This window comes from Pogona vitticeps, chromosome 3, assembly GCF_051106095.1.
Source record: "Pogona vitticeps strain Pit_001003342236 chromosome 3, PviZW2.1, whole genome shotgun sequence".
Taxonomy (NCBI): domain Eukaryota; kingdom Metazoa; phylum Chordata; class Lepidosauria; order Squamata; family Agamidae; genus Pogona; species Pogona vitticeps.
The window spans coordinates 254,353,721-254,378,225 of record NC_135785.1 but is presented as its reverse complement, the minus strand read 5'-3'; the positions used below and the strand labels follow the sequence as shown (position 1 = coordinate 254,378,225).

The following is a 24,505-nucleotide window of genomic DNA, read 5'->3' as shown; positions in this document are numbered from 1 at the left end:
CAGGCCTTCTTAGTGGTCAAACCCCACCTTTGGAAGGAATTACCATTTAAAATCCCCGTTGTCCTTTAAGAAACTTCTCAAAACATGTTTATTTCATCAGGCCTTTCAAAAATCTGCCAACCTACAAGCATGATCTTTTACCCAAGTGCAACATGTTTTTAAGCTTTGTTTTTGAATGCTTATTATCCATGTTTAATTCATTAATTTAATGCACTTGATTAGGTCACATTTGTTTTGCTATGGTTTCTGTCTGTGAACCACCCAGAGTGACCACTGGTAAGATGGTTGGTATAAAAATCAAATCAAATCAACCAGTCAATAAAATCAGTCCTTTGTGAATATCACTTCTGCAGGGGTGTTATTTTTTTTTCTACCCCTTGTGTAACTTCAAGTTACCCAGACATAGTGGTGGAACAGGATTTCCAACAATGATAGCTTTCCATTATGCATTAAAACAAATGGCCAATCACTCTCTTGACAACACATTGACCCAAATCCTCTGACCCAGTTACACTGGCATGGCCCAAGTGGTGTAATTCTTGAAAGCAAATAGTTTACAGTTGCCCTGGGGAAGCCTTTGGGAGCCTTCAGAAGGAGGATAAACAAAAGATGAACAGTCAAGTCACCATCCAACCATTCCTTCCTCTGGACACTTTTCCCTAGCAATTTTTCCAAAAACGCATTCCAAAGAGGCGTGGGTGCCCAAGAAAGCGGAGTTTGTTGCCCATGGAATTCTACTTAAATAGCAATATAAGTGGGAAGGGAGTTTGCATCTCATCCTGGTTCTGCCTTCATATCCCAGTGTGGAAGGGATTGTCAGTCTCGTATTGGCCTTCTCAGCCACACTAGACGCTGTTCCAAGTCCTCCATACAGAGCACGTTACCATCGTCTCTCGAGACTAGATGCTTAATCTAATCTAAAGGTCTTCAAACTGGACTGTGTCTGGCTAGAAACTGCATAGTGTGGTCGTCTGTCAGATCTTTTCTGTTTTTCTGTAGCTCTACAAAAAGGAAGTACAATTCAACGTCATCTTAAAAGCTCACCAAAATGCATTATATAGGAATATAACTTTATTGTGGATTTTGACCAAGCCTGCAAAAAGATTTATATACCATAACTCAGGGTGTGTACATAACTAGGGATGGGCATGAACTGCTGCTTTGGCGGTTCGTGTTGGTTCATCTTCCAGACGAACAGGTGTTTGGTGGTTTCCAGAGCTGCCTCCTCCAGCAGGCACCCATTCCAAGACAGCGTCGTCCTCTGGGTGATGCCCCTGAGTGGGTGCCCACCGAAGGAGGTGGACCTTTGAAGTGCAGAACACTGGTTCGTCCAAACCACGAACCAGCAGAAACCACCGAATTACAATAGAAAGAGGACAGAAGAAAGCACGCTATCGCTGAACAAAAGATGTTCAGACATCTTGTTTGTTTGTTTGTTTTTTGTTTGTTTGTTAAATTCCTACCTCACCCATCTACTCTGGGCAACTTACAACAAAATGTGTACATAAAATAAAAACACCACAAGGAAACAAGGAAAAACCCACCCCACTAGCCCATAGCCCATCTACATCATATAAACACACAAACATTAATCTCAAGAAGTTTTCTCTCCCATACACCTAGCCTTAACGTGCATACAACCAGTCCCATCTCATCTGTAACACACACACCCAGCGCACCACACACCTTAGTGCAATTGAACAAAAAGAGAGAAAAATAAATTGGGGAAGATTAATTTTCCAGCTGGCTGTCGTGTAGCCTTTTCTTGGGTTGCCATGTTCCTGGTGTCGTCCTGCCACCTAGTGGTCGAATTGTAACATTGTGGGAAACAGATAATAATGACTTAACTCATACGTTCCTCTCTCTCTTTCACGCTGTCTTGTGCACAAAATCCAGAGCAGATAAAAAGCAATGATTTCTTAAAATTCAAATTGATTTTGATCACAATGTTTTGATTCAAATAGCCAAAAATCCAGTATTTGACCTTAAAAGCATGAATTTCACTCTGTCTTTCTGCAACTCTTGGTTTTCTTGTATGTTTAGTGGAATAAAATTGGTTGTGCACTTTTCTTTTACATTTGGAAGGATGTATATGTATTTTTCCAAACAGGAAAAATGAGTGTGCAGAGAAAGAGAGAGAAATTGTGGGTAATTAATTGAGTGATGGACCATGTCGTTACGTGCATTAGGTGAATACCAGTAGGATTTTGGTCAGGGTTTTTTTTTAGAAAAATATTTGGAAATATGCCCCTCAAAACTGCTGGATAGTTCAATGGTTGAGGCCTCTGGTTGCAGAACTAGAGGTTGGGAGTTCGATTCCCCCACTGGGCCTCCTTGAACGGGGCTGGACTCAATCATCCATTGGGTCCCTTCAAGTTCTGCACTTCTAAGATGAAACTGCCATTTTCCTACAAGGCAAAACCCGCATTTTATATGTAATCCACTGGCCTGTTTTTGTTGTCAAACCAATCCTTTCCAGCTGACCATAATGCTCATAATTTCAAAATTCAATATAAATACTTGGATAAAGGTGTAAGACACAGATTCAAAGCATAACTGTTGTGAGAGTCATCTAGGTGGTTGTTATGTGCCATTAAGCGACCTATGAATGAGCCGTATCCAAAATGTCCTGTCCTCAACTGTCCTGTTTAGCTCGTGTAGACTCAAGCCTGTGGTTCCTTTAGAGAATCAATCCATCCAGTATGTGGTCTTCCTCTTTTCCTGCTGTCTTCCAACTTTCCTAGTCTTATTATTTTTTTTCCAGAGAATTCTGCCTTCTCATGATGTGCCCAAAGTAGGGCAGCCTCAGTTTCCACATTTTTGCCTCCGGAGATAGTTCAGGTTTGATTTGATCTAGGACCCACTGGTTCATCTTTCTGGCAGTCCAGGGTATCCACAAAGCTCTCCTCCAGCACCAACATTTCAAACAATTCCACCCCCCCCCCCGTCAGCTTTCTTTACTGTCCAGCTTTCACATCCATGCATGGTAACTGGATTTACAAGAGTGCGGATGATCTCGGTCTTGGTCTCCAACGACACATCCTTAAACTAGATGATCTTTTCTAATTCCTTCATTGCTGCCCTTCCTAATTTCAGTTTTCTCATTTATTGGCTGCAGTCTCCCTTTGGATTGATGATTTTCTGGTTTTCCTTTCCCCAACTCTGGGTGCGGACCACCAGGAAAATCTTCTCAAGCAAAAGGGGTAAATGAGAGAGAAGGAGAGAGCAGATAAGGGCAGGTTCTGCCAGCATGTCCAGTAAGTGTGGAGGCAGGGAAGTCTGTGGATCAACTCAGGGACTGATTTCAAGAATGTCAAGCCCAGGAAGTCACTCTTTAAATACATATTCTGAACCTTGTGGTGCAGTGGTTAAACTGCAGTATTGCAGTCAAAACTCTGCTCACAACCCAGGTTCGATCTCAGGTCACCGGATTGAGGTTCACTCAACCTTCCATCCTTCCAAGGTTGGCAAACTGAGTACCCAGCTTGCTGGGGAGAGGCAATGTGTAGCCTACACAATTAAATTCCTGCCATTGTGCCAAGGAAGTGCTTTAAGCTCTCTATAGGATGGTATATAAGCAGAACACTTTGCTTCTTTCCCCCTGCGAGTATTCCAGAAGAACAGCATGGCCATTGGGACTTAAAAACAGTGGCTCAAATCCTGTTGCTTAGTGTAGTTAAGTCAACTAGAGTAGATCCAGTGAATCAGTGGGGATTTGATGAATCGGTTCCTCTGTAAGTTCCATTCATTCAGTGAATCTGCTCCAGTTGTGACTTACTACATTAAGCAACAGGATTTCAGTCCAGTGTATTCCTTGTAATTAATTCATCGTATCTCTCCAGTAACAATGGCATAACTTCCATTTTTATTCTAACTGAACAATGAATAACTTAAACCTCTTTTGTGGTAGAACTCTTAACTTTGAGTAACTTTTATAGCTACTGGACCATGGCCTCACTAAACAACAATGGAGAAATATCACATGGTTTCAGTGTCCATGCTCCTGTTAGATGTATCGGGGTGAAAAGAAGGTGAATGAAAGAAGAATGTGTTTTGTACCACGGGCTGGTGATTTCTAGCATGCAGATTTCTATTTTATTTTTATTTGGCTTTGCATAGTAATTATTTTTTGCCACTTCTTTGGAATGGGAAAATAAAGAGTGACTTGAAGGGCAATCATGTGGATGACTGAGTGAGTTTGTTTTTCTTGGGCGGAGTGGTCAGAACTTTGATGGCTTTTTTTAAAAAAAAACTTCCTAATTATATGCAGAGGATAAGTTCAGGGACCTACAGATCAGATTGGCTTCAAGTCTCTCCATAGCAAACCACCTCTTATTCGATTAGTTGACCTCAACTGGCACTTCTTGTCTCAATCATTCACTTGGAGACACTGGTAATGAGAAAGAATAAAAATGTTTCTATTTACTTACAGTTCTTCATAGATAGAAACAAACAGCATTTTGTGTTGAAGATTTAACTGGTTACGTAGTTGAGCTTAACTGGTTACTTACCTTCATGGTGACTAACCTGCTGACAGGACACATCACTCTGTTTCCAGACTCTATAACTGACCGACAGAACACATTTCACTGGGGGGGAAAAGGTGGGGAAAGAATCTTAGGAAGAGAGGTGGGGCTTTCATCAAACTCTGAGGCAAACAGGGAACAATTGGATGCGACTGAGTTGAGTGACATTTGTTCCAGTCCAGAAAGGTCACTTGAAGGCATCATAAGAGGATGCAGTCTTTATAACAGTTTTCTGTTCGTCCAGAGGGCAGGCCTCAAAAAAAAATTTCAAATAATAAGCAGGGATATTTCAACTAAACATGAAGCACAGCTTGGAGGGTGAGGGGATTATCCTTCACTGGAGGTTTCCAAACAGTTGGACGGATGGCTGTCAGGGAATGCTTTCGTCGTAGAATCCCTGCTTTCTGGACTTGGCAGAATAGATGCCCCTTGAGATGCTTTCCAACTCTACAGCTATATTGAGTTTGTTGCTCTACTTGGACAGAAGACTGTTATGAAATACGATGTCCATTCGGAGAATCAGGAAAATGCTTTCTGTCCTTATCTGCCACATCCCCAGGTGCAGGATTAAGTGCACGGCTGGAGCACTTCCCAGTGCTCAACGGCCAGCCAGACCCCTCATGGACCCGTATTGCATGCTTTCCATTTGACACTTCACACTATTTTGTCACTGGATCCCTGCCACTGTGAAAGTCCTTAACTACTCGGGCGGAGGCTTGGAGTGCCAATGGAAAGACGTTACCTTCCAGAGCCATGTCCCTGCCTCCTGAAAGACAGCTGTGCCCCCCCTCCCAGCCACTCTGCACCAAGGCATGGCAGTGCCACGCCGTGAAGCTTGGCTCCAAAGCAGGATTCACAGTCTGGTGTGCCAAGAAGCTCAGCCTCCTCCCCTCGGCTTCATTTCTCATCGCCTGCAGGAGGAGCTGAGATCTGGGTCAATGGAGCAAGGACTTCGCCCCCTCGCAGAGGGCCGGCGGTGGCAGGGGCCGTAGAAGAGCGGGCTGGAAAAGTTTGCAGGCAGCCGGGAGCACCAAATATGTGGTCTACCGTGGAGACGATCAGTGAGCCCAGCTTCTCCCAGGGCAGCCGCTGTGCCAGCCAGAGTCGGTTCTGGGTCCTGGCTGTGGGAGTGACCATCGGCGTGTTCCTGCTCGGTTTCCTTCTTGGTACTGTGCCAGCTGAACAAATTCCTCCTTTGATGGAAAAGGAAAGACTTGTAGGGAAAGGGGAGGGAGGGAAATGTGTTGTGTGTCTGTCTGTGTGTGTGTGTAAAAAGGCATGCATGGATTTCTGCCACTCAGAAAGAAAATAGTACAGACATGCTAGGGAGTTATTTCTCCTCGTGAGGTTTGTCCAGAAGAAGAAGGCATGATATCATTTCCTTTCCACTCGGGAGCAAAGAAGTGTAAACATTTTGCTTTGCTAAAAACTAGCACAGATTCTTGCTCGCTTGGAAGACAGAAAAACTCTTGCCTTCCTCTCTTGTCACACACGCAAAAAGTCAGTTTACAGCAAGATATTTTTTTTTTGCTCTTGTACAAGAGCAAAAGATGTTTTAAGAGAGGGAAAAGGAAGTATTTATGGAATTTACTAAATTATGTGGGCGTCAGTAGCTTAGATGGCTTTTCGGACCGGAAACGTTCATGGTGGAAGTATCTGGCAATGATTATGAGCCATGTGGGTGGAACCTCCATGTACAGGGGTACGTTGCCTTTCAGTGGGGTAGGAGGTGTGGATTCAAAACAAAAAAACACAGGGAAGGGAGGCCATCCTATTTGGTCCTGAATTGTGGGTTTTTGCTGGAGTGGTTTGCCTAGTTACCCTTGGAACAGAGGATGTTGTATGAAAACCCCAGTCCTTTGCACGGTGGAAGTAATTCCCATTGAATACAGCAGGACATCTAGAGTTGGATTTCCTTTGGGACTTTGAACAGATGCTATGTCAAATGTCTATCTGTCCTCTGGCTGTTTGGTGCCAGATCTGCTCTGCCGACCTGGAAGAGAAAAAGATGCTAATCAAGTACCTCTCCTCTTTGCTGAGATCAAAACAAAGGATCACGTCTTTTCTCACTTTCCTGTTGTTTTCTCCTCTGCTTTCAGTGTTCAGGTTGTTGAGCATGGTCGCTTGGGGGAACAAAAACAGCATCATGCACACACAGAAGGGAGTGGTCCTGATAGACTCGGGGTAATCTGAAGAGGTAGAAAAGGGGAGGAAAAGGGGGCAAACATCCATCCCGCAGCATCCTCCCTCTTCATATAGAGATAAAAGAGAGCAGCACGTCAAATCCTGAGCAAAAAAATGACAATATTCATGTATTTTGTTATTGCAGGTGAAAAGGAAAAAATTCTTCCTTCTTCCCCTGAGTATCATGTTTTTCTGCATTTTGTTATATTTGGAGATTTTGTGTGTGTGTGTGTGTGTGTGTGTGTGTGTGTGTGTGTGTGTGTGTGTGTGTGTGTGTGTGTGTGTGTGTGTGTGTAAGAGAGAGAGAGAGAGAATATGCATTAGGGGACATTTTGCAAAATGCAAGGCTTTATTGCACTGAGTACTAGATTTTGGCTAAAATACGTGTTAAAAACTCAACCCTGTGGCTTCCTTTAGGGAGTCAGTGCATCTCGTATTTGGTCTTCCTCTTTTCCTGCTGCCTTCAACCTTTCCCGACATTACTGACTTTTCCAGATCATTTACTGCAGCTTAGTGGTTTAGGTATCTGTCTGCAGAGCCAGAGGTTGGGAGTTTGATTCCTCACTCTGCAGCACAGACAAGCCAGCCTGTGTAACTTTGGGCCAGCTGCACAGGTGAAGGGAATGGTAAACTACTTTTGAGTATTCCCTACCTAGAAAAGCCTGAAAAGGGTCATCCTAAGTCAGAATTGAGAGCACACAATTCTTCTTCTACAGTGCAATGCTTGGTTGTAGACCCCCGTAGGTGCTTAACAAATTCACAGTAGGGACACGACAGAGGGAGAGGAGACAGAAACAATAAAGAAGTGGAAAAACATTTCTTTAGTTGTGAAACTGAAAGTGCAATAGTGAGTAAAAAAAAGGAACACACTCATTTTTAAAATATTTGTACTTAAGGCTTATATTTTGACATCCTAGATGGAGATCAAGGGTTATCCAATCTTATCTCCTGCACCAGGTAATTAAGCAAATTGCCTTGCAGTCCTTGCCTAGCTAGCATTTTTCTTATCTAATTCTGCATTAACCCTTTTCTCCCTGCATGGAAGGATCCACGTTCCAATGTGTGAATCATGCTCGGACCACGTGGAGTTGCATAGACACATGGTGTCCTCTTTATGTGCCTATTCTGGGCTACTTTGTACGCACACCAAGGCTTCTCTTTGTGAGAAGACTTTGGCGTTACTGTTTTCAAAAAAATGCTTGATTTTTTACAGCATGTTAGGGACTCTTCACATAGATTTTTGTGGCTCGCCATGCACAATTTGTGCGTTTTCAGGGACTAATCGGACCATCTTGTTAGAATAATGTCTGCAAATGGATGTATATATAGTTTACAAAGCACACACCAGGTTGTGGGAATAATCGGGGTTTATTATTGTTTCCAACCTCACAGGCTGGGTGAGTAACAGACCTTCAGATCTATCATCAACAGCAGAACTTCATGAGAAGATGAAGAAGGAGTTCATGATGGAAATGAAACCAGAGAACATCAAGCATTCTTTATAGTAAGGAAAGAATAACATCTTGAGGTTGATAATAACGTTTGTCATTTAAAAGCCTGGTTTAATTACAAGCCTTATTTATTTATTTAGAGTGTCTTTAACTTACCCTTCATCCTAGGATATCTCTGCAGTGTGCAAGAAAAAAAATTAATAGCAACAACAACACATGCTTCAATTATACTATAGTCAATGGAACCATAAGTAATGCAGAGATTCATTTTTTAAATGCTGTACAGAATGCCACAGTGCCCTAATTTGGGGTGGCCAAGTGGTCATTAAGAAGGGAGTACAAATGCATCCTGATCTAATGTGTTCTTTTTAATCTGCCTCTTTTATTCATCTTCATGTTTTTTTAAAAAATGTACATACTTAATTTTAATGGCTTTTACAGTGAGGCTGGTTTATATGGGTTTTTTTAGCTAAATGTGAATTGATCTATTTTTTTCTTTTAAAAGTTTGCAAGCCACCTTGAGCGCTGGGTGTTTTTTTTTTTTTACTGGAAAGGTGGGGTATTAATGTAATTATACATTTATACTATACCTTTTCACTTTTAAAAAATGATATCCTAATAAAACAAATCAAAAATATAAATAGCAAGGGTGTGAATTAAAGCTGTAATGTGAGGTTGAACAACAGTCATGCTGATGGCACCAGTCAAATTTCAGAGAATATATGACAGAGAAAGTACACATGACTAGGATATGAGTACAGTGGTGCCTCACTAGACGATGATAATTTGTTCCACTGAAATCGCTGTTTAGCGAAATCATTGTCTAGCGAAAAGCATTTCCCCATTGGAATGCATTGAAACCTGTTTAATGTATTCAAATGGGGAAGAACTGTTGTTGTCTAGTGAAGATCAGCCATACGAAAGCCGCTTGGCGAACCACTGATCAGCTGTTAAATCGCTGTCTTGCGAAGCTTAGGTCCCGAAATTTTTGGAACCTGTTTTGCGAGCGTGGAGAAAGCTGTCAAAATCGTCATCTAGCGAAAATCAGTTTGAGAACCAGGGACCAAACATTGTCCAGCGAAATTCCCCCATAGGAATCACTGTTTTGCGAATCACTATAGTGATTGCAAAAAGTCAATATCTAGCGAAAAAACTGTCATGCGGGGTAACTGTTTAGCGAGGCACCACTGTACTTACCGTACATGATAAGGGGCTGGCTGGAATACCTATCATACAGAGATGGGTGACCTTCCAGAGTTTTGGGGGCCACCAACATCTGTCCTTGATTTCACAACACCTGCTGTGACCCCTGTTGCTCCCACTCCAAAACAGGATTTTCAAATGGAGTGTTTGAAGTGGAAGAAGCCCTCTGGCATTCACTAGTGAACAAAGTTTTTTAAAAGTTAAAAAAAAGTGAGTGAGTGGGACAGAGGCTCCCAAATTTTGCAATGAATTTGCAAAATTACCCCTATCCAGTAATTTCCTCCCAACTTTAGGCAATCTGTCTCTTTCTTGGACTACATTTCCCAGAAGCCTTTGCTACCAGCGGTGCTGCCCAGGGTTTCTGGGAATCACCGTGTGAGAACACCTGGGTTACCCAAGATTGGGAACTACTGCACTAGAGGGTAGAAAAGTGACTTTTTAAGCCAATTTCTTCTTTAAAAAAACAGTTTGGGGTATGTGAGAGCAGGGGTTCTGTTGGGCACATTTGGGTCTCTAGGAGGGTATATAGTTGCCCGCCTCTTGAGACAGACAGACAGACAGACAGACAGACAGAAATAGGCATATAGATTTTTTTCCCCACAAAGTTTTTGGTAGAAATCCTGTTGTTTAGCTCAGTAATTCAGCCTAGCTGATATTGGGTGAGTCAAACCCTCCGTCGGTTCCCTTGATTCAAATGGGCCAACTCTAGTTGTGACTTCTTACACTAAGCAACAGGATTACAGCCCTAGAATAGTAGAGTTTTCCTCCCTTTGCTTTTTAAGAACATGGATTAAAGCTTCCCTTCCTCCCTCTGTCTCGCTCCTTTGCTGTGTGTCTCCCGATGGATAATAGCATTTTTGAGAGCCATGAAGAGCAGTCTGAAAGCCCATTGTTTTGGGCTGTACACACTGAATCCTTTTGTCTTTGGTATCATCCCTACTCAAGCCTTAAAAAATTTTAAAAAAGCAAGGCTAACACATGCACAGTTGTGAAACAGTGGTGGGGAGCAGAAGAAGCTTCATTTTCGAGTGACGAAACCATGATGCAGGTACAAGGACGTGCTCTGTCCTTGCATCTCACTGGTGCTTGATTTCTGGGTTATCTTGTATCCAAGAATGATACTTCAGCCCCCGAAGCACTGTATGAGTTAAAACAGGCATGACACTTTTAATTGAGTTAATGTTGTAAATCTTTTAGAAGCAATGACTTGAGACCTTTTGAGAGAGGGGGGAAAACGTAGGGTGGCTGGATACCAGCCAAAGACTCCGGAAACAGCTGTTTCTGTGGGTTTCCTGGCCAGGCGGAAAAAGAAAAATGATTGATTTTATTGGGTGAGCTGCCTTTGAAACGGAGGCATCTATTTCAGCCCCCCAGCTGGGTGCACTGGGCTCACTGGCTGTAAATAATAACTAATCATTGTGTTGTTTTTAAAGTCAAATGTGCTGGCTGGATAGTTCAGCGGCTTAGGTTATCTGGCTGTGGAACTAGAGAGTGGGAGGCAGAAAAGACCAACTTCAACTTATTATCAGTTAAAACGGGATCGTTGGCTCCATTGAGTCATTAACGATTCTGAGCGGTTACGTATTTACCATTGGAAAAGTGGGCTGTACTTGCGAATATTAACACTGCCGTGGACTGAAACAGCCACGTGATTTTGTAATTAAGAATCAGTGTGGGTAGCTGGATCAATCTCAGAAGCATCACCATCTGAAAATAATGGGAAATAGTTTCGCGAATGCTACAAAATGAGCTGGTCAGTGCAAATGAACTCTTCCAAAATAGAAAACCAAATGCAGAAATTCTGCAGTCAATTCTGGTCAGAAGGGTTGGCTTTAAAAACCAACCCTTCATCATAATCATCATTATCATCTTAGACTCCTCTTAAAACTGGCGCTCCAGAAGGGACCCTATAGACCAGTGAGTCCGGCCCCTGTTAAAGAGGCACAGTGGGGAATTGAACTCCCAATGTCTGGCTCTGCAGCCAGATGCCTAAACCACTGAGCTATTCAGTGCAGGGACACATACAGCAGAAAAGTTCACCCCTTTTTCTCATCAACTGGCACATACAGTCTCAATAACTGACTCCGAGGCATTTGTAAGAAGAAATGAAATAAACATTTTCTTTACTTACAATTGAACAGATCCAACTGCAAACTAAGAACAAACATGAATATTTTCAGCAACAGGCCTCAACAGACTCACTAATGAATTTCAGTCATGGGCCTCAACAGTCTACAAACTGCCAACTGACTCTGGAGAGGGAGAAAGATCTTAGCCGAGTGGTGTGGCTCTCTTTGAGTTCAGAAGCAAGCAAGGAACGTTTGGATAGTGCTGGATAGATAGACAATAACCCCAGCTCCGAAAGGTCTCTCCCCAGCCACACCTTCTCCAGGCAGCATACGTGGTTGCAAAAAACTCCAACTGAAAGCTTATGTCAGACAAAGCTTGCTAACCACAAATCCTGTTAAAAAGAATTATACATGGAAGAATAATTGTGCACAGTAGAGATGGGAGTATTCATATATGAATACCCCTACACAGCTGGACGTAACGAGGGACCAGCCCCCTGGGGCGGGACCATCCACTTATGGATCCACTGGCGGGAGCAGCTCTGCTCTCCCTTTCAGTTGCTCTGGAGCTTCTGATTGACTATTCACTCCTGGCAGAAGGAGGAAAGACGAGTCTCCCTGCCAGGCTGACGAGTGGATAGCCAACAGGGAGCTCCAGAACGATGGGAAGGGAGAGTGGAGCTTGAGTGGACTCTCATCTCTATTGTGCACACAAGATTGCACACACAATTTGTGCCCTCCTACAGTGTGTTCATTACACAAACACTTGCTCACGGGTTGCAAAATTGGTTGCATGCCAATCACACCGCAAATCTGCTGCTGAAAGGTGAAAACCAGTTATATGATGACCATGGGGTGTGTGGATGTGTGTTTTCTTTTCTTGCAACAGTATTCAGGCTCAAAAACTGTGGCCAGAATCCTGTAGGGGAAAAAAGGCACACACAGCTCTTCTTAGGCAGGAAGCCCATTGCGTGGCCAGGCACACAACTATTGCCACAACCAATTTTGCAACAGTGCACAACAGTTTGAGGTGTTTAAGACCCATAAAACATCTCCTGTCTCTTCACCGATCGCAGCCTTTAGTGATCATTCCAAACTGCTGCTCCCTTATTTGCTTAAAAGGCCAGGAAAAGAACAAAGCTCATTGCCACACTTAGTTATGTCCTGCTTTTTTTCCGTCTCATTCAGCAACTTCACTCGGCCACCTCACTTGGCTGGCACGCGGGAGAACCTACGCCTAGCCGAACAAATACAAGCCCAGTGGAAGACATTTGGCCTGGATTCAGTTCAGCTGGCTGCCTACGATGTTCTGCTATCGTACCCTAATAAGACAAATCCTAACTATGTCTCGATTATTGATGAACACGGGCAAGAGGTAAGAAAGAGAGGATGCTTCCTCTCTACCATTTATAATCAACAATCCATTACTCATTTGGACTATTTTATTATAAGAAGGGTCAAATTACACATTTATCGGCCTGTGCATTCCCAGCAATTTGTGTTTTTCCTCCCACTACGGGATTTCTCTGCACATGCAGATTAAACCCAGATTCAAATTAGTCCTTCCAAAGATCTGTCACAAAACCATGGAGGCTAAATTCACATAAATGAGAAAAAACACATGTTGTGACACACAGATATCATAGAAGTGGAAGTAATGTCACAGAATTTCAATCTACTTATGCACAATTAATTGCACAAAGAAAGGCGAGGAGCAGGAGGAAGATGCCTGGATCTACCTGGCTACCCTTCTGTGTATCACCTCTCTCTGGTTCAGACTACTTATTATAGAGGGATGATTCTCTGCTGACTAAGATCTGTCAGCTGAAGGCAAGGAAGGAAGGAAGGAAGGAAGGAAGGAAGGAAGGAAGGAAGGAAGGAAGGAAGGAAGGAAGGAAGGAAGGAAGGAAGGAAGGAAGGAAGGAAGGAGGGAGGGAGGGAGGGAGGGAGGGAGGGAGGGAGGAAAGGAGAGAAAGAAAGGAAGTAAGAAGGAAGAGGGAGGGAGGGAAGGAGGGAGGGAGGAAGAAAGAAAGAAAGAAAGAAAGAAAGAAAGAAAGAAAGAAAGAAAGAAAGAAAGAAAGAAAGAAAGAAAGAAAGAAAGAAAGAAAGAAAGAAAGAAAGAAAGAAAGAAAGAAAGAAAGAAAGAAAGAAAAGAGGAAGGAAGGAAGGAATGGAGGGCAGGTGAGGAAGGCACTTTTATGCCAGATACAGATTTCCTCTAGTTTAAGGACACAGCCATATGCCAACCAAAATAAGGTGAGGACAGTCCTTAGTTTCTTTTCAAATGTCTAGGATGGACACAGCTTCACAGGTGACCTAATGTCAGCCCAGCTGGTTCACGGGCATCATGGCTGGTTACAACGGTGATTTTGATTGTGCTTTTTGATGTTCTGCACCTTGCTTTACTGTCTAGATTTACAGCACCTCCTTATCTGAGCCGCCTCCTCCAGGGTATGAAGAGGTGGAAGAGGTTGTCCCACCTTATAGTGCTTTCTCAGCCCAAGGCATGCCAGAGGTAAGGGCTGGTGGGTGGCATTATGACTGGGATGTGGGGGGGGGGGCTTCCCCATGAAATTTGGAGATGAGATGCCCTCATTCCGGTCCTCCATCCACTCTAGTGGTTTCTAACATATTGCTGTTCTTCACACTCCGTCCTTTACTTTGTGTCTCTGCAAAAACAGACATGTTTCTCTGTACATCAGATACAGTACGTGCTGATTCAGGAATGTATGTCTTTTGATAAAGGTCATGTCAATCTCAGTCCCAGGTTTCTGTTCCAAGCTTGCATTGCTGGGTGGAAGTGCATACTCAATGGCCACTGGTCCCCATTGGGGTTGACAAGGTGAAAGGCACAGCAGAGGTGTTTGGAGTTGGGATAACAGGCCGAGCTGGGTGCAAAAGTGGGTGCCCATATAATAATCTTAGAATAATTACAATAACAATCTTGGAACTGCAGAACTGGAAGGGACCCTATGGAACATCAAGTCCATGCCCTGCCAAGAAGGCCCAACCTCTGACTCTGCAGCCAGAGACCTAAACCACTGAGTTACAGTAGTGCCTCGCTAGATGATGATAGTCCATTCTACTGAAATCGCTGTTTAGTGAAATCATTGTCTAGCGAAAAGCATTTCCCCATTGGAATGCATTGAAACCTGTTTAATGTGTTCCAATGGGGAAGAATCATCGTTGTCTAGCAAAGATCGGCCACAGGAAAGCCGCTTTGTGAACCGCCGATCAGCTGTTTAAATCGCTGTCTTGCGAAGCTTAGGTCACGAAAACACCTGTTTTGCAAGCGCGGAGGGAGCTGTCAAAATCGTCGTCTAGCGAAAATCGGTTTGCAAAGCAGGGACTAAACATTGTCCAGCAAATTTCCCCCATAGGAATCACTGTTTTTGCGAATTGCTATAGCGATCACAAAAAGTCAGTGTCTAGCAAAAAAAACCCCGTCATGCGGGTAACTGTCTAGCGAGGCACCACTGTATCATGTAGGAAAGCTGGTATTCATCAGGGGAAAGGAACATGGGGTGGAAAGGGGGCTGATAGAGATGGGGAGGCTGGCTCAACATTCTACAAGGCAATTCTGTTGAGCAATTGCTTTGTGTTTGAGTGAAAGAAGTGGTTAATTGATGAAAAAAAATAAGTCCTAGGCTGGTGGTATCACAACATTGCATGCTCTCTGACTTTTCTCCTTCTCTGGGGTGCCTTTTTCAACCTCGCTCTTTATGCTCTAGGGGGATCTGGTGTATGTAAACTATGGCAGCATTGAAGACTTCCAGAGATTAGAGCGAGAGATGGGAATTAACTGCTCTGGGAAAATTGTCATCGCCAGATATGGGAAAATCTTCAGAGGAAACAAGGTAATTCCAAAGTCCCGTCACGGAATGCTTGGACTGCAGTCAAGACTGCAGTCAAACAAAGATCCAGAAACACTAAATACCCTTGGAAATGCTTCAGACTGTTTAGATCATTAGCCTTAAAAGACATGTTTGGACACACGAATGTCCAAATATTCATGTTTGGACATTCATGTCTGCAGAAAAGGGAGTGTTTCATCAGCCCTAACCAGTAAAACCAACGGTAAAGCAGCTCCACTATATTCCCCAGCCCTGCCATAGTACGTATCTGTCTGAGCCTTACTATTTTAAGAAGCCGCTTTAGAGACAAGGGGCATCTGAGTTCAATTTTTTCCCCTCTTCCTAGGTTAAGAATGCTGAGATGGCCGGTGCCAAAGGGGTTATTTTATACTCTGACCCTGCTAATTCTTGTGCCCGTGGAGTCGCTCCTTACCCAGATGGTTGGAATCTTCCTGGAGATGGAGCCCAACGTGGCAATGTGCTGATCCTGGACGGGGCTGGGGATCCACTTACTCCAGGGTATCCAGCGAAAGGTAAGTGGCGTTGGAAAAGAACCATTGCACAGCCCAGGCAAAGCTTACCATTCTGCTTGTTACACCAGTCCCACAAAAACGATGCCCCCATTGACTCTTTGCTTAGAAGTTTTCTTGCTCCTTACCTTGTAGTGACTGAAAGCAGCCATCGTGCTGGGAGTCGGAAGCCCTGCCTCCAGCCAGCGACCCTCTTAGGAGTAATCCCGAGCCCTCGAACCATGGGCTAGGAGCACAGCACAGGACTGCAGTCAAACAAAGATCCAGAAACACTAAGGACCCTTGGAAATGCTTCAGACTGTTTAGATCAGTAGCCTTAAAACCCAAACTTCATCCCATTTTCTTTCCCACCTATCAAAGTCACTGTTGATTCTTCCTGTTCTTTCAACTCTTACTCATGAGACGAGGGCTAGCAGCTACCAGCTCTGTGGCTGCTTTCAGTCACTACAAGCTTACAAGCAAGAAGCCTTGTATGCAAAGAGTCAATTCTCTTGGGAGGTGGTGAGTGCTCCAAGTGCCGGAGGTATTTAAGACAACACACTGGATCGCCCTCTGTCAGACCTGCTTTTCACTTGGATCCTTGCCTTGAGCAGGGGATTGGACTCCATGGCCTTATAGGCTCCTTCCAGCTCTGTGATTCTATGGGACGTGGGTCCGAGGGCAGCAACACAGAGCTGCTGACCCCCTCAAAGGGCTGGTCCTACCCTTAGTCTGGATAAGGTGGTCTCCAAAGGTATGTTGGGGGTGTGTGCAAATTCTCCACTCCCCAAGTCACCTTGCTATCTGGATCACAGCAGAATCAGGTTTTATCACAGCCTGGCGACCCTGCCCGCTCCTGGTACCTGCCCCTTCCTCTCCCCTCCCCCCTCCCCTCAAAAGAAGCAGAAGCAGCCATGGAAGAGAAGGAAGCTATCCCCATACCCACACACCCAGAAGTCCTATGGAAGCAGTGACTTGGGCAATCATCTGCGCCATCCCTTCCTGGTGCAGGAAGATGGCATGGGTTAATTCCAATGGATGGTGGGTTAAAAGAAAGTTATTAGAATTATTATTTACCCTAATGGTGGGTGTCTCTTTTTAAAAAACACACACGCAGAGTACGTCTACCGCTATGATGAAGACCAAGCAGCAGCCAAGTTAAATATTCCTGTCCACCCCATTGGTTACCATGATGCTGAAAGGCTGCTTAGGTAAGGAAATCCTTCCGTCTGATTTACACTGCTCATTACTTGTAATTGGTTTGCTTTTTATAATAGTCAGTGTAGGTGTTCAATGTATTCGCGAAGGCTTTCACGGCCGGGATCTAATGGTTGTTGTGGGTTTTTCGGGCTTCTTGGCCGTGTTCTGAAGGTGGTAGAACCACCTTCAGAACACGGCCAAGAAGTCCGAAAAACTCACAACAACCAGTCAGTGTAGGACTCATATTACAGTTCTAGCTCAAAAGGGAGACAACTTTCCTTTTCCTTTCTTTTCCTCTCCTCTCCTCTCTTCTCTTCTCTGCAGTATAACAGTGGCCAGAATCTTCTGGTGTCTGCATAGAGTTTGCATAACTTGCTGTGGCTAATTGCAACGGAGAAGCAAGGTGCACATCTTCGTCCCCTGTCTGGTCATGTGCCCAACTGCTCAACTGTCCTGTCACTCCATTTGTTAGTTGCAATTAGCCCCAGCCTGTGATGCAGACTTTGCACAAACATCAACATCATCATCATCATCATCATCATCATCATCAACATCAACAACAACAACAACAACAACAACAACGATGATGATGATGATGATGATGATGATGATGATGATGATGATGATGATGATGATGATGATGATGATGGAAAGCTATATATGATCACTTGTTTCTTCTGGGGTGGAATGAGGGAGTCTTGAGGAAATGCTTCCAAGACCCAGGAGCAGAAAACTGTGGCTTCCAGAGGCTAAAATAGACCTTTTTTGCCCCTAGTAGTGCTCTGAATTTCTGGGATTCTAGGTTGGGCCTGGTGCCAAAAACCACCACCACCCCAATGTGGCCAATAGACCATACCTCATCTACAGTATATGCCTTGAAGAAAGTGTGAGTCGGAGAATGAAAGGAACCAGGCTTAATATACCCTGCAAAAGGGGACAGATCTCATCCTTGCCATTCCAGCTTTCCAGTTTCATTTCCTGTGCAATAAAGAGGGGAATACACTGGGGAGTTTTCCTTTTTCACATATACAGTATGACGGAAAGAAAGAAAGCTGAGAATCTTGGGAAGTTTATCTCTAGTTATAGTCGGGAGGGGGGGTTGTATTTGAGAGGCTAGTTATGTTTTCCCCCGGTCTGAGATGTTTTTAAACGGTGGCCTTAAACTCATGCCGGGATGAGCCTGAATTAAAGAGGGGATGGGAATTTTTCCTGAAAAAGTGCCACTGTAGATCCACCCATAGAAAGAAAAATGACAAGATATTCTTTGTCTTCAAACAATATTTCTTGGACAGCTCTTTTGCAGAAAACAGGGGTTAAAGAACATCATGTGCTGGTACATGTTCTTCGGACTTTTTCCTTCTTTTTCCTTCTTTGACCAAATCCTTGCAGGAACTTTTGATTTGGGCCAGCCAAGTGTTGTGGAGATGGGGGAAGGAGGCAGTGGTAAACATCATGTTCTCAAATGTTATTTCTGAGGACCTGCCTGTCTCTTTTTAATTGGAGCATTACACAGAGAGAGAGAGAGAGAGGGAGAGAGAGATCTGGAGCTCCTCAAGTTGTTTAGTTGTGTCGTGCTTTCACTCTCTTTCTTATGAAGACTCAAAAGGCAGCCACTCAAAAGATACTTCTTTTAGGCTGAAGTCTGAAGTATGTTTATAATTTCTCGTGATCACATTGGCACTTCAATCCAGGGAAAGAAATTTCAGGTTGCAACTCTCAATTTACTGTATGGCTGTGGGGCCGTACATTGTTTTAAAAGGGCCATCCATTTGTTTATTCTTTCCTTGAGGGCTGATCTGTTGCTGTCACGTGCTGTCAAGTTGCCTCTCACTTACGGCACCCCATGAATGAGAAAAATCTCCAAAATGTCCTGTCCTCAACAGCCCTGCTCAGCACTTGCAAACCCATGGCTTCCTAGTGAGTCAATCCATCTAGTGTTTGGCTTTCCTGTTTTCCTCAGCATCATTGCTTTTGCAGAGAACCCTGCCTTCTCATGATGTGTCCAAAGTAGGACAACCAGAATTTCCACATTTTTGCCTTCAGATATAGTTCATGCTTGATTTGATCTGGGATCTACTTGTTTGCTTTTCTGGCAGTCCAAGGTATCCATAGAGCTCTTCCCCAGCACTATTTTTTTGTTTAGTCGTTTAGTCGTGTCCGACTCTTCGTGACCCCATGGACCAGAGCACGCCAGGCCCTCCTGCCTTCCACTGCCTCCCAGAGTTCAGTCAATTTCATGTTGGTTGCTTCGATGACCCTGTCCAACCATCTCATCCTCTGTCGTCCCCTTCTCCTCTTGCCTTCACACTTTCCCAACATCAGCCTCTTTTCCAGGGAGTCTTCTCCTCTCATGAGATGGCCAAAGCACTACCTTTCAAAAAAATCAATTATTTCCCTGTCAGCTTTCTTCGCCGTCCAGCTTTCTCACCCATATACAGTGATCAGAAATACAACAGTGTGGATGTGCTTGGTCTCCAATGACACATCCTTACAGTGGATGATCTAGCTCAGTGATGGCGAACCTTTGGCATGTGTGCCACAGCCCTTTCTGTGGGCATGTGAGCCATAAGTTGCCATCAAGAAATACTTACCCATCTTCTGATCCCAGATTTCGGCACTCCCCTCTGCTGGTGCAGTGATCCAGCGGAGGGGTGTAATGGCGACCATTACTGGTCTAGCCCAGTGGGGGATTGGAAGACCAGTAAGTATTTCTCTGTTAACACTGCCCCCAAGGGAAAAAAAACCCACAGGTATTTAACCCTTGCAGTGCAGGAAAATTGTTTTTTTCTACACTAAAACCTCAGTATTCAGGTTTAATTGCTTTGTTGGCACTTTGAAATAAATCAGTAGGTTTTGTATTGCATTTTGGACACTTAGGCTCAAAATTTTTTGCCATCACTGATCTAGCCGGTCTCTTTTCCAGCAGTAGTGCACAGATACATTATTGAAATGTATCTTTTCTGGATGACAACGTTCAGAATCCCCCAGGTATTTGGGCCAGTATCATCAAAAACACACAAACTATTATTGCACTCTATTGTCCTCTACATGTGGAAGAGCAGCTGCTAAGAAGAAGGCAACTTGTGGATATGGCCATGAACCACTTTCCCATACACAAAATGATGTATATGGGAATGGAGGTCAAAATTCTGGGATAGCTCTGGAACTGGGGTTGGCCTTGGGGCCATTTTTATTATTATTTTATTTTTTAAATATTTTTTATGGTTCTTCATTTGAATGGTATGGAATGAAAAACAAGTTGACCCATGAGAAAGTCCGAAAACTGAATTACTCTGGATCATTTTGGTCTTCCTGTTTATTTGTTTGTTGTTGGCCTTCCCATGTAAGGATTATGGGGCCACAAAGCTTGAACATTGAAATGCTAAAATAAATATCTGGGAAGCCCATGTTTGGGACATTGCTTCCTTCTGACAATCCTTCGAGTAAGAATACAATTAAGGATTGGCAGGAATCTCCCTTCCCCACCTCCTTCGCTTGATCCCCCCTCCACTCGCCAGCTGGCGCTGGCTCCTATCCTCTCCCTCTTGAGCTGCTTGACGAGTCCCCAGCAGGAGCACAGGCTTTCCTGCCCCACCTACTTGGTTGATCACCCACTCAGACAAAGAGGCAGGAGGGGCAAACCTGGCGATTGGTCAAACAGCTGAACAGAAGGAGGAGAGGAACATGTTCTGATTGGTGAGTGGGTCATTGGCCGAGGAGGTAGGAGAAGGGAACGAGTGGCAATGCTGGTTTTGTGCATGCGAACTGGCACGAACCTCCGAACCAAGGTTCATGCCCATCTCTAAATACAATCCCTCCCAGGGTTAATACTAACTAGTGGTGCATGCACTGTACGACTTTTTTTGGGGGGGGGACTCATTCTGCCACTGTGATAGGAGCTCCCCTTGTCTACTCAGTGCTAGTGGTAGAACAAAATTTACTTATATTTTTCAGCTCTATGACGAAGACTGCCATATGTTCTTCTCTTTCCCCTCTCACCCAACAGGGAAATGGGAGGACCTCCTCCACCAGATGGAAGTTGGAAGGGAAATCTGTCTGTGCCGTACAATATTGGGCCAGGCTTTCAAGGGAATTCTTCAAAAAGGTGAGTGGTAGTAGGAAATTTCATTGAGCCACGTTGGCTGTCCTGAGAGGCTCCTAATGTCTCAAAAATTGAGATGTGTCTTTGCCTTGCTCTAAGAGGCTGCAAAGTTGCAGAGTTTTGAATTCTGGTAAAATTTCTTTTGCTAAGTAAGTACAGAAACTCACAGAAGAGAATAGCTACAAGTTCCCCGGAGTCCACCCCTATCTCATTAATCAGCACTTAAAATTTCAATAACTCCACAAAACCATTTCTTTACTTACAGTTGATTGAAATTATAGACTTATATATGCTGCATTTTTGCTGCACACATACAGTAGGATCCTCATATATCCAGCATCAGTAGCCACAACTTCACTTATCTGTGGTCTGAAAATGTTACAAATATTTATATTTTTAAAAAGAACTAACAGTACATATTTTCACCACGTATTACCAGAACTGGGCACTAGAGGGATCCAGAGACCATGCTATGTATTCTGGTTCGTGAAAAATACATAGCATGGTTTCTGGCTCTCTCTAGTTCTCAACTCTGGTAATACACGGTGAAAATACTTTTTTCTTGATTTTTTTTACCATGCTATTTATAGCATTCACTATTGTCTGCAGTTTTGAGCATCCATGGGGGTGGAACCAATCCCCCTCATATACGGGGGTCCTACTTGTTTGCTTTTCTGGCAACCAAATGAGTAGATCAACAGCAAACAAACGGCCAACAGCAGACAAAAGAGAGGAAAAGAAAACTAAGCAGAGAGGTCTGGCTGCCTTTGAATTAGTTAGGGCTGGACAGACAGACAATTACTCCAGGCCAGAAAAGTCCTTCCTGGTTACAGAAACCACAGATAGCATGCAAGATTGCAAATAAAACTCCAACACAAACTGAGGCATCAGGCCAAGCTGTCTTTATGGAAAATGTCACAACGCTCTACTCTGAGAACTCCTTGCCCCTTAGGGTGAGACATGGACAGGTTCTCTTGAGGCTTCAAATGCTTTTGCTCTGAGGAGACCTCAGAATAAGGCATCAAGCCAAACTGGCCCTCTGGAGACCCGCACAGTACCTCACAAACGTAGAGCCTGCCCTGCCTTGCTCTGTGAGGCCTTCAAAGCAATGCGTTAGGCTAACCTTGTTCTTTGAAGGAAATGATATCTTCTGAGTAAACTTTCCCTGAAGAGTGTGGCAATGGCGGATTTTATTGAAGCCCCCAGTGCTTTGCTCTGTGTGTTCCTCAGTCCTGAGTAAAGCGTGTGAGGCAGATTGGCCATGAGGAGGACCTGGGACACAACCACAATACCTCCTTCTAAGAAAGGACTTCTCAACATGGAGCTTGTGTACCCTGGTTGCATGAACAGAAGGGTGGGGAAGAACTAAGGGAGAGCTGGAGGGGAGGAAAAGAGAGGTGGCTTACCAACAGAACTGAGAGTTTGCCCATGTGGCCAGGGAAAGACTGAATCCCTGCAACACATGCTATTTTACTGCACATTGTACAAGGACATCCGTCTGTCACATCTGACGGTTTTTCTCCTCTCTCATTCCGGATGGGCAGACCTGAGGAAAATACAATACCTTCTATGTGACCTTAGTAAGGAAGTCACTCTATCCACTGCTAGATACGTCCAGGACATTATTCAGAGACGCCGCAATATGCTCCCCCAAAACGAGGGGCTCCAATTACGATTTCCTGGCACCTCCTCTTGCCTGTAATGAATCTTTCCCCAGTATTTTATTGTGTTATTATGTTATTTATGCAGCATGCCAATAAAGGTTTCTGTTTCTGTTTCTGGAAAAGAGAGGTGAGCGAGAGACATTATATTTCCACCCACCTCTGGAGCTTGAATAATTTGCACCGCTCATGACTTTTAAAAGGCTTGTAATTTGATGTTCTTGTTTCTCTGTTGTATGACCTCCATCCTGGTAGCCATCTTTGGAATTGGCATATCCTTCATGGAACCCATTTTCTTATAACACTTTAACAATATACCAGTTGTGATCACCAGGTTGGGTTTTCCTGCCCAACAGAAAGGTGATCAAATAAATAGATCCTTGTCATTCATTTCTGAGGCAAACTTGTGGTGCTTTGCGAGGGCAAGCATTGGCCAGTGGAGAGCTGCTGTTGCCCAGGAGACGTCTGAAATATGTTCCCACTTCATATTCTCTGGGAAGGCTCCTCCCGTCTCCCCCAAATAAATAGGTTCCATGTTGGAATTAAAGCACGTTTTTGTCCTGAAAAGGATTCTAGAAAGACGACTCCCTCAGGATAGGTCATCATCAGGGATGTTGGCAAGTCTTTGAGTCCAAGTCCCACATCCAAGTCTTCGGTACCAAGTCCCAAGTCCCAAGTCTCTATTCTTTTCCTCAGAAATAAAGGAGTGGATGGGTGGATTCCTACTCTTTAGTTGAGTCCGAATAAATGGAAAAAAATGAGTCAAGTCACCACTATGACTTGAGTCTGACTTGACAGCAAGTTGCACAATTTAAGTTCTCATTCCTGGGGCATCATTTATATAAGCATGAATAAATGTAGAATGTTAGGCCTATCCTTTTCCTTAAACTACTCAACCTTTAATGGATATTTTTCCTTTGAATATTCATATTTACTTTTTGATTTTTTTTTAAAAAAAATTGCACCAGCAAGGTGAGAATGCATATCCACAGCTTCAAGGAAGTGAGAAGAATTTACAATGTGATCGGTACCATCCAAGGTGCAGTAGAACCAGGTAAAGCTCTTCTCTTGCGTTGATGATGCATTAAGATGGATGAGTCGCACTGACTCTTTATAAGCTAGCTCCTGATGGCTAGATCTGTTTTGGTTTTGCACTGATTTTCATAAAATACTGTGCAACATGAAATCTGGAAACAAGATAGACTTGAAAGGGAGAGGCCGCTGAGCTGAATTTCAAACAGGGAGCATCAAGGATTTGTGTACCAGGCTTCTTCAAGGAGTACTTTTATGAGGACATTGGGGCAATTTGCGCCATACCCAGTGCAATTTATCCTTCAGACAATTTGCAGATTTCCTTCAGTATGCTCCAGAATCAAACCTGGCCATTCCCTTTTCATCTAGACCTCATCTAAATTGACCTAAATCAGACCAATTAGTTTAGCAGTTCAGGAGTTGTCTGAATCTGAGGCTCAGTCCTAATCAGATTTCCATTTCTTGTCATTTGACCCCATTGTTTGAGCTCCTAACCTAACCTCAAAAACATAAGAGGACAATATTTATTTCAGTGTGAATGTCATTGCCCTTCCAATATTTCAAAATGGCTGCCATATTGCTTCTTACCAGGCTAAAGCAGGAGAGCGCCTTTCCTTGTAGGGCTTGTTCTTCAGACTTGGCACCATTATTGCTACATTCCTCTGGAAAAGTTGTGTTTTGTAAGAAATGAGAAGATGTTCAGGAACAACCTCT

At 43.8% G+C, this 24,505-nt stretch overlaps 1 protein-coding gene across 2 annotated transcripts in view; it reads left to right on the top strand.

Annotated features, from left to right (window-relative positions):
• Positions 1–5,431: 5,431 nt before the first annotated feature.
• Positions 5,432–24,505, top strand: part of LOC110087590 (putative N-acetylated-alpha-linked acidic dipeptidase) — a 35,292-nt gene continuing 16,218 nt past the window's right edge. Inside the window, exons 1-9 of one of the 2 annotated variants that reach the window (XM_072993559.2) lie at positions 5,432–5,692; positions 8,103–8,214; positions 12,622–12,808; positions 13,847–13,948; positions 15,165–15,290; positions 15,634–15,820; positions 16,914–17,007; positions 21,003–21,101; positions 23,728–23,813. In XM_072993559.2, the coding sequence (XP_072849660.2) occupies positions 5,563–5,692; positions 8,103–8,214; positions 12,622–12,808; positions 13,847–13,948; positions 15,165–15,290; positions 15,634–15,820; positions 16,914–17,007; positions 21,003–21,101; positions 23,728–23,813 (1,123 nt within the window). In that variant the 5' untranslated portion in view covers positions 5,432–5,562. Of the gene's footprint in view, positions 5,693–7,587; positions 7,668–8,102; positions 8,215–12,621; positions 12,809–13,846; positions 13,949–15,164; positions 15,291–15,633; positions 15,821–16,913; positions 17,008–21,002; positions 21,102–23,727; positions 23,814–24,505 lie in introns of those variants that run through there. The other variant, XM_072993560.2, reaches the window with a different exon arrangement.